Source organism: Entamoeba invadens (assembly GCF_000330505.1).
Source record: "Entamoeba invadens IP1 unplaced genomic scaffold scaff_1105074725099, whole genome shotgun sequence".
Classification (NCBI taxonomy): Eukaryota; Evosea; order Mastigamoebida; family Endamoebidae; genus Entamoeba; species Entamoeba invadens.
The window spans coordinates 41,610-49,547 of NW_004191622.1; the positions used below are offsets into that span (position 1 = coordinate 41,610).

Here is a 7,938-nt window from a genome sequence, read left to right on the forward strand (position 1 = left end):
TAATTGTTCTTATTCAAACTATATTTGCGTTTCGATTGTTTTTTCATGAAAATGTGTTGTTCTCATAACAGATAAATATGAGATTCGATTTTATAATATAAGATAAGAGGTAAAATAGTGACAAATTTTTATAATGGCAATAAATACACAATCAAAACTTTATATAAATATTTCAATTGAATATGAAAAGAGTTGATGTCTTCTCAATGCAAATTATTGCAAAGTACTTTCTTGTTTTCTCGGATTATTTTTCTATCATCCAAGTTTGCAAGAAATACGAGTTTTTACTTGATCGTTTTCGTATCAACCCCATCCGAATAAGCCCAGAGTCCAAACCGTTATTTACACACATTCAAACTCAAATTGTATATACTCCATATGACATCATCGTCCCAGTTGATCGTCATATCTTTCTTTATTTTGTTACTTATAAAGAGTACAAAGAGAAAAACACACAATTTGAAGTGTACAAAAACGTCCGCTTTACAACAGAAGATATTGAAAAATATGGATCAAAAATACCAGAAGAAATCTCACAACTTGGTGATTATCTTTACTTCCAAAATATGGACTTAAAGAGTGTCCAAATACCATCAAAAGTCACTAAAATTGGGGAGTGGACTTTTAATGAATGTGGTCTGACGAAAATCGAAATTCCATCTACTGTCAAAGTGATTCAATATAATTCATTTGGATCGTGTGGTGCATTAAAAGTAGTCAAACTACCAGAAAATATCACGGTAATACCAAAATCGTGTTTTGAAAATTGCACCGAACTTGAAAATATCAACTTTCCTGAAAGTCTTCAATTTATTGATGATTGTGCTTTTTTACAAGCAAAACTAGTCAATGTCGTTATACCCAATAAGTGTGAAATTGGTTACAGTTGTTTTGCAATGAACTCAAATTTGACTCGAATTGTGTTAAATGGAGTTTCATGTATTCCGGACTTTCTCTGTGACTCTTGTTCCAGTCTCAAAAGAGTTGAAGTTTCTAAAAAGTTGATTGAAATTGGTGAATTTGCATTTGCGCGATGTGAAAGTCTTGAGAACTTCGATTTCAATGAAGATTTAAAATATATCGGAAACTTTGCTTTTAAATATTGTAAACAACTCAAAATCGCACATTTGAAAAAGAAAGTGTGTTATGTTGGTACGTTTGCATTTATGGGATGTGAAAAATTGGAAGAAATTGTTATTGAAAACAAAAATGTTTTTGTTGGTATTGGTGTGATAGAAAAATGTGATAGGCTTACTAAAATATCAATTCCGTTTGACACAAATAAGATTGAATTTGAAATAACAGAAAATGAGTTAACAATATTAAATAAATTGGACTTAAAAAGTGTTACACAAAGTGTCGATAAAATGTTTTACAGTGAAATTACTGTAGAAAATGATAATATGGACTTTTCAGCCATTTCAAAAATCGGGTTGTACGAAAACCAATCAATTACCAACGTTGATTTAAACACTTCATTGGAGCAAGTTGGTATTAATCAAATTGTATTAAATTCACTTACATCATTGTTTATTCCATCGACCGTTGCACTTGTTAATGATTATTGCATTGGGCGTTGTAATTCTTTGAAGAATTTTGTTGTTCCAAAATATGCAACTTCAATATGTAAAAATGCAGTTTGCCAAGATTTAATAACACGGATATTGTTTCCTAAGAACACAACACAATTTGATTGCAAATTCGAGTGTTGGCAATTTACTGAATTTGAGATACTAAATGGTGTCAAAGAAGTTGAGGAAAACACTTTTTGTGAATGCGACAACTTGGAGAAAATAGTGATACCTTCGACAGTGACAAAAATCAATGAAAACTTTGTGGTCAAATGCACTAAACTCTCTGAAATTGAAATACTGAAAAACGACAATAATTCAAACTTGTTGGACGTAGAAAAGGTGATTCTGAAAAATCAAAAACTGCCGAACGACTTGTTAGAAATCCCTGAGTATATAGACACGTTGTATGCTTGTATGAATTTTGCAGAAAATGTGACTCAAATTAATGTGCCAAGTACCATCACTAAAATTGAAAACAGTGCTTTTTCTGAAGTTAACAATTTGTGTGTGTTAACACTTCCAGACACTTTAAAAGAGATTGGAAAACACATCTTTTCTCACAACATTAAATTAACAAAAATTGATATCGGCAACAACACACAAAATGAATTTGATAAGTTCGTTGTGAGTTATTGTTGCCACTTGAGACTTCTCAATTATGGGTATCATTTCAATAATATTGAATTGATTATTTCAGACGTTGAAAATGTTGGCAATACTTTCGATGTAACTAAAGTGCGAAAGTTTGCAACGACATCGGTATTAAATACTCAACTGTTTGATAATGTCCCACCACTAGTAACTGAATACTGTGATTTGTTGTTGAATACAAAACACTTGATTATTCCAAGTGAAGTCACTGAAATGATTGAATACAGTTGTGTAAATATGCCAATCCACACAGTCAAATTTTTAAATGTTCCTGTGATAGCAAAAGGCGCGTTTTCTCAATGTCATTATTTAACACAAATTGTTTTTAATGAAACATTGAAACGTATTAAGAAATACGCGTTTGAGTCATGTTTATCACTGAAAGACATAGTTCTTCCAAAAAGTCTTCAAAATGTTGGGAGTTTTGTGTTTGAGGGATGTTATTTACTCACAAAAGTGTCATGTGAAAATGAAAATGTTATTTATGGAACAAAGTGTTTAGCTTTCTGTGTTTCACTGAAAAAAGTTCCAGTTATAACGAATATGGGCGTTGCGATGTTCTTTGAGTGCAAATCACTTTCTCAAATTTCGCTGAGTGAAAATTGTAAAGAAATTTCCGACTTTGCGTTCTTTAGATGTTTGTCACTCACAAAAATTGATATCCCAAAAAGCGTCACAAAAATTGGAGTTTTTAGTTTTAGAAAGTGTGTCGCACTGAGAGAAATTGAAATCCCAAAGAGTGTTGAAATAATTGAGGATGGCGCGTTTTATGACTGCAAAAACATTAAAAAGGTTGTTATAGATAATTCGAATGTTATGTGTGGAGTTGATGTGTTTGAGGGTTGTGAGGAAATCACAACACTGCAAATTGGCAACGAAAAAGAAAAGTACCAATTTGAAGTGAGTTACTCGTTTTATTTACAAATGAAGAATATACACATTTATTGTGAGAATGTAGTAGTGAAGAGAAGTGATGTTCTTAAATATGGCACTGCAAAAATGATAAATGAAATTCAAATGAACAAGTTAATTCACAGACTTGACGAAGGCTGCTTTTTCATGAATTCTGAGTTAACTAAAATTGAAGTTTTAAACAATGTGACTGAAATTGGAAATTTCGCATTTTACAACTGTCTGAATTTGAAAGAAGTCATTTTGCCAACGACTATTGTGGGAATTCCACATTACTGTTTTGATGGATGTTCAAACTTGAGTTTTATAGAATTGAAAGGAAACATTGAAAAATATGGAATTTGTTGCTTAAATCAGTGTCTTAATCTAAAAGGCAAAGTTGATATACCAGAGGAGTACTTCGAATCTCAACAAGACGAAAGTGATGAAATTGATTAAACATATTAAATGCACAAATAAAATAATTAAATAAAATATCAAAGTGATTTTAGTTAAAATAAAAGAATTTAAAAATATAAATTTAAAAATGAAATTTAAATATTAAATAAATATGAATTTCTAATTAATTAAACTAATAAAAAAATAAAGTACTATAATAAAATTAAATAAAATAATAATAATTTATTATTAATACTTTAATAATTATTTCTTGTTTTATTATTGAAACAATTTTTTCGATGAATATTAATTTGAAATTTAATGATATATTTCATAGTTTTAATTTTATAAAAATCATTCGATTTGTATAAAGTAATTGATTTTTTTATTGTTTTAATTATTAACCCAAATAATTACTCGATACTCAAGCATTATTTAATAATAAACATAAAGAACTTTTTGGAAATAAAATAATTTCATTTGCAATGAGGCAAAACATTTTAAAAAAATTATTCACATACAGTGGGAGGAAATATGGGGATGCTAGAGAAAGGAAGATGCTCGTAACTATTGGTTAATTTCAATTGAAAAATAATAAAATTACTATTAATTTTAATATAAATTATTAATCAAAAAATTAATAAAATGAAAAATCCAAAATAAATTTATATTAATTATTTATTATTAATAATATTAAATTAATTAATATTTAGATTAGCATCCCCCTATTTCTCAGCATCCCACTTTTTCCGTTAACTGTAAAGGTAATGTTGATAATACTTATTTTAGTCCAAATAAACAACAAAATTTTAGAATCATTTAGTCAACATATATATGTTTTTGAGGGAGAAACAAAATTATAGTACTTAAAACCTTTTGTGTTTTAAATCATTTACCACAAAACAATGAAATGTTTAATGATGTGACAATATTTAAGGAACTGTTATTTGTTTAATTACAACTCATTCAATGGAAGATGTTTATATGATTAGTTTGTTGGAAGCACACATTGTAAATAATGAATTAACACATACACATCATACAATCAACACATTAACAATTACTGGAAGTGAGAAAAAAAAATTTACTAAACCAAAGAAAGTTGTCAAACAACAGAAAATCAAAACTATCAGAAAAGCAACATTATTGAAAAATAAAAATAGGATTTGTTCAGATTTCAACAAACTCACACAACTCAATTTAAAAACAATAAACAAAATCAGTTATTACCAGAGAATGTGTCGTGTTTCGTCGTGGATCAAAAACGCAAAAGATGATTGTAAATATCCTCACCCTTCTTTATATAATAATTAATTTTTATTGAGTCGAATATTAATAAACATGAGGAAATAAAATATAAATACTTTACATCATTTTAATAATAAATATTGTTTGGCTTAATGTTTTGGGCTATTATTTTACAATGTTAATACAAATTATTATTTGATACTATTATCTTCTTTTAGACTCAATTTTTGATGTCCGTTTTATAAAATTAATTGTTTGGACAAGTCTTGTTCATTTTTAAGGTGTTAACTATGTGATTGTACACATGTTATTTTACATGACACCACATTTAAATTTGTCAAGTACATCAAACTGTTTACCAAATTCTTCTATTGACTTTTTGAATTGAATCGAATTATTTGTTTATACTTGCTTTTAACTCAACAATGTATACATTTATAAATTGTTAAGACACAAGCAGAACATGTCGAACTGATAATAATTATACAACTAAAATATTTAGAAAACTTATTTTTATACTGAAGTTAAATGGTTTAACATAATTATTTTATGATAATTTAATAATAATACAAATTATTATAATAAAACCATATTATTACTATAAATCATAAACCTAAAATAAAATTTATTGTTTAAGTTTAGTTTAGTATAATTAATTAGTATATTATTTAACAACTATAATAAATCAGATTAAATAACTAAAATATGAATTATTTATAGTAATGTATTATTAAAAATACTATACTAAAATAACACATAAACCAAGTTAAAACTGAAAACATGAATTATTTTTTATTTTTTCTTCTTTCCTGAAGATTTTTTAGATGCTTTTTTGCTTGGAGCTTTTGGCTTTCCTGCCTTCTTTGTGCTTTTCTTCGATCCGCTCTTTTTAGTCCCAACTTTCTTTGAACCGGCCTTTTTACCGGCCTTTTTAGTTCCCTTCTTACTTCCCTTTTTACTTCCTGATTTACTTCCTTTCTTTCCACCGCTTTTTCCTTTCTTTCCCACCATTTTCTTTGCTACTTTCATTCCCTTCTTCATACCTTTTGTAGCTTTTTTGGCAATTTTCTTTCCTTTTTTCATTTGATTCTTAACGTCCTTTCCAACACTCTTACCAAATTCCTTCCCCATTTTCTTAGCAGTCTTCTTCATATTCTTTGCTGAAAGGTCGAGTTTCCCACCTTTCATCAACTTCTTGGCTGTTTTGCCAAGTTGTTTGCCAACAATGTCTTTAGCTTTGCCAATGGCGTAGTCTTTAGCAGCACCAAGTGCCTTTTTACCCAAATCTTTGGCTACTTGCTTGGCACCACCTGCTTGGTATGACTTCGACACATCAGTCGCAGCTTGACTCACTTTAGCACCAACATCTGCAACTTTCTCAACTACATTCGCCGCTTTTTCCACTGTTTTTGCGCCAGCTGCAATGGGTGCAGCAACAGCGTTGAGGCCTGGAACAACAGAAGCGACTGTGGCTACTTTACTGACAACTCCAGCGACTTTTCCAACCTTTTTGTGAACATGTTATTCTTGTTTTATTACCTTTTGAACCATAATAGAACACTTAAAATGGCATTCCCTATTAATATAACAGACTATAACATGCAATTAAAATACCATTATTTATAGTTTAAAAACTGTTATTATAAATAAAGGTAAGGTATATTTTATAAATAACAGTGAATTATACAAAATTATATGAGAAGAGCTTATTGAACGATGATAAGTGTTGTTACAATAAATAGAAAAACAAACAGTGCCTGCGACGTCAGAGACTTTGTTGAGGACATTGGTCACCTTTTCACCATTTTCAGCCATCCATTTGGTTCCTTTGTCAACAGCGTTTTTAATTCCACTCAATATTTTACCATCCTCAAGTAAATAAGCGGCATCTTCCGAGTCAAAGTACTCGAAGAAGTCGTCAATTTCAGCGTCTGAAGTCAAGTCCATCATGTCCAATTTATCATTAAAATCAACTTCGTCAACAAAACTGGAACTGACAAGTGTGCACAAGAGTACAAAGCATAGTGCATTAAACATGCGATATAGTATGGTTAATTAGTACTCAATCTCTTTTCAACAACTACGAAACTAACACCTCTTTTCTCTAATTCTTTTTATACATTTTGTCGGTTTGGATGGTACAAGTATAACCCGGTGTCTTAATTCAATTTTGAAAGCTTTTTAATGTCTTGACTGTCAATTCTCAAATTATCTTTGAAACATGTTTTCCACATTATTCTTTTTTTCATGTGGAAACTTCGTCCAAGCAAAATATTATTAATGTATTGATGTGTAACACAAAGTTGATTGTGTCACTATCTTGCATAAATTTACGACTATAATGTTTGATTTGAATTGTTTGGTTTTTGTTGAGATGTTCGGATAATTGCAACACCCTTCATTTTTTTTCGACAACATTATTTTGGTTTGATAAGAAGATTCGCTTTCTGGGAAAATACCGAAACCCATTTGAAAATTCCCTTTTCCCCAGACGCAGGTCTCTCGTCTTTAATTTGCATTTCGTTTATCAGCAAAAAAATGTGGGAACTTTTTCGAATAACAGAAGTTACCCAAAACCCAACACTAAACAACAAAACGCCACTTTTTACTCGAGATAATGAAGAGTTTCTTCTATTATTTACCATTTGATAGTCACAATTAGATGATTCATTTTCGTATTAAGTATTGGGACAGGAATAAATGTTACTCTTATTTTATATAATAACCCGAAATAACAGATGATTGTATCGTTGATTTACGAATTTTTATTCGGCTTCCTAAAAATGCATTTTTACGAAAAAAAGATAAACAAAAAACAACTAAAAAAATGGGAAATAATTGAATATTGGTATTTTTGGATTCTTGTCTTTTTTCGTATGAAACTTTTTGCCAACTGATTGCTCTGGAAGATCGACAATAACATTACATTCAGTATATGCTGTTTATTTACTAATCATTTGTCGCATTAGTGCTGTATAATAACGGGCACCCACAAATGTTAACTGCCTTTGATAATTCAGTCTATTTTGTCAAAATAAAACAGCAAAAATAAATAAGGATGGTTCGTTGCTGGATATTATTTTCGTAGTTTTACGTGTTTGTGATTTTGCCGAAATTTTCCTTGATATCATGTTGTTAATCAAAATATGGAGTGTTCTACGTGATCTTAAAAAGA

At 29.4% G+C, this 7,938-nt stretch overlaps 2 protein-coding genes across 2 annotated transcripts; one reads left to right on the forward strand and one right to left on the reverse strand.

Moving 5' to 3' along the window:
* Positions 1-182: 182 nt before the first annotated feature.
* EIN_467600 (hypothetical protein) lies at positions 183-3,575 on the forward strand (the record flags this gene model as incomplete). Its single annotated transcript, XM_004182964.1, has 1 exon — positions 183-3,575. One exon carries the CDS (start codon positions 183-185, stop codon positions 3,573-3,575), a length of 3,393 nt encoding a protein of 1,130 aa, XP_004183012.1.
* Positions 3,576-5,555: 1,980 nt separating this feature from the next.
* EIN_467610 (histone H1, gonadal, putative) lies at positions 5,556-6,800 on the reverse strand (the record flags this gene model as incomplete). The annotated part of the gene is made up of 2 exons (XM_004182965.1): positions 5,556-6,269; positions 6,516-6,800. The coding sequence occupies 2 exons, from the start codon at positions 6,798-6,800 to the stop codon at positions 5,556-5,558; spliced, it is 999 nt and encodes a 332-aa protein (XP_004183013.1).
* Positions 6,801-7,938: the final 1,138 nt, after the last annotated feature.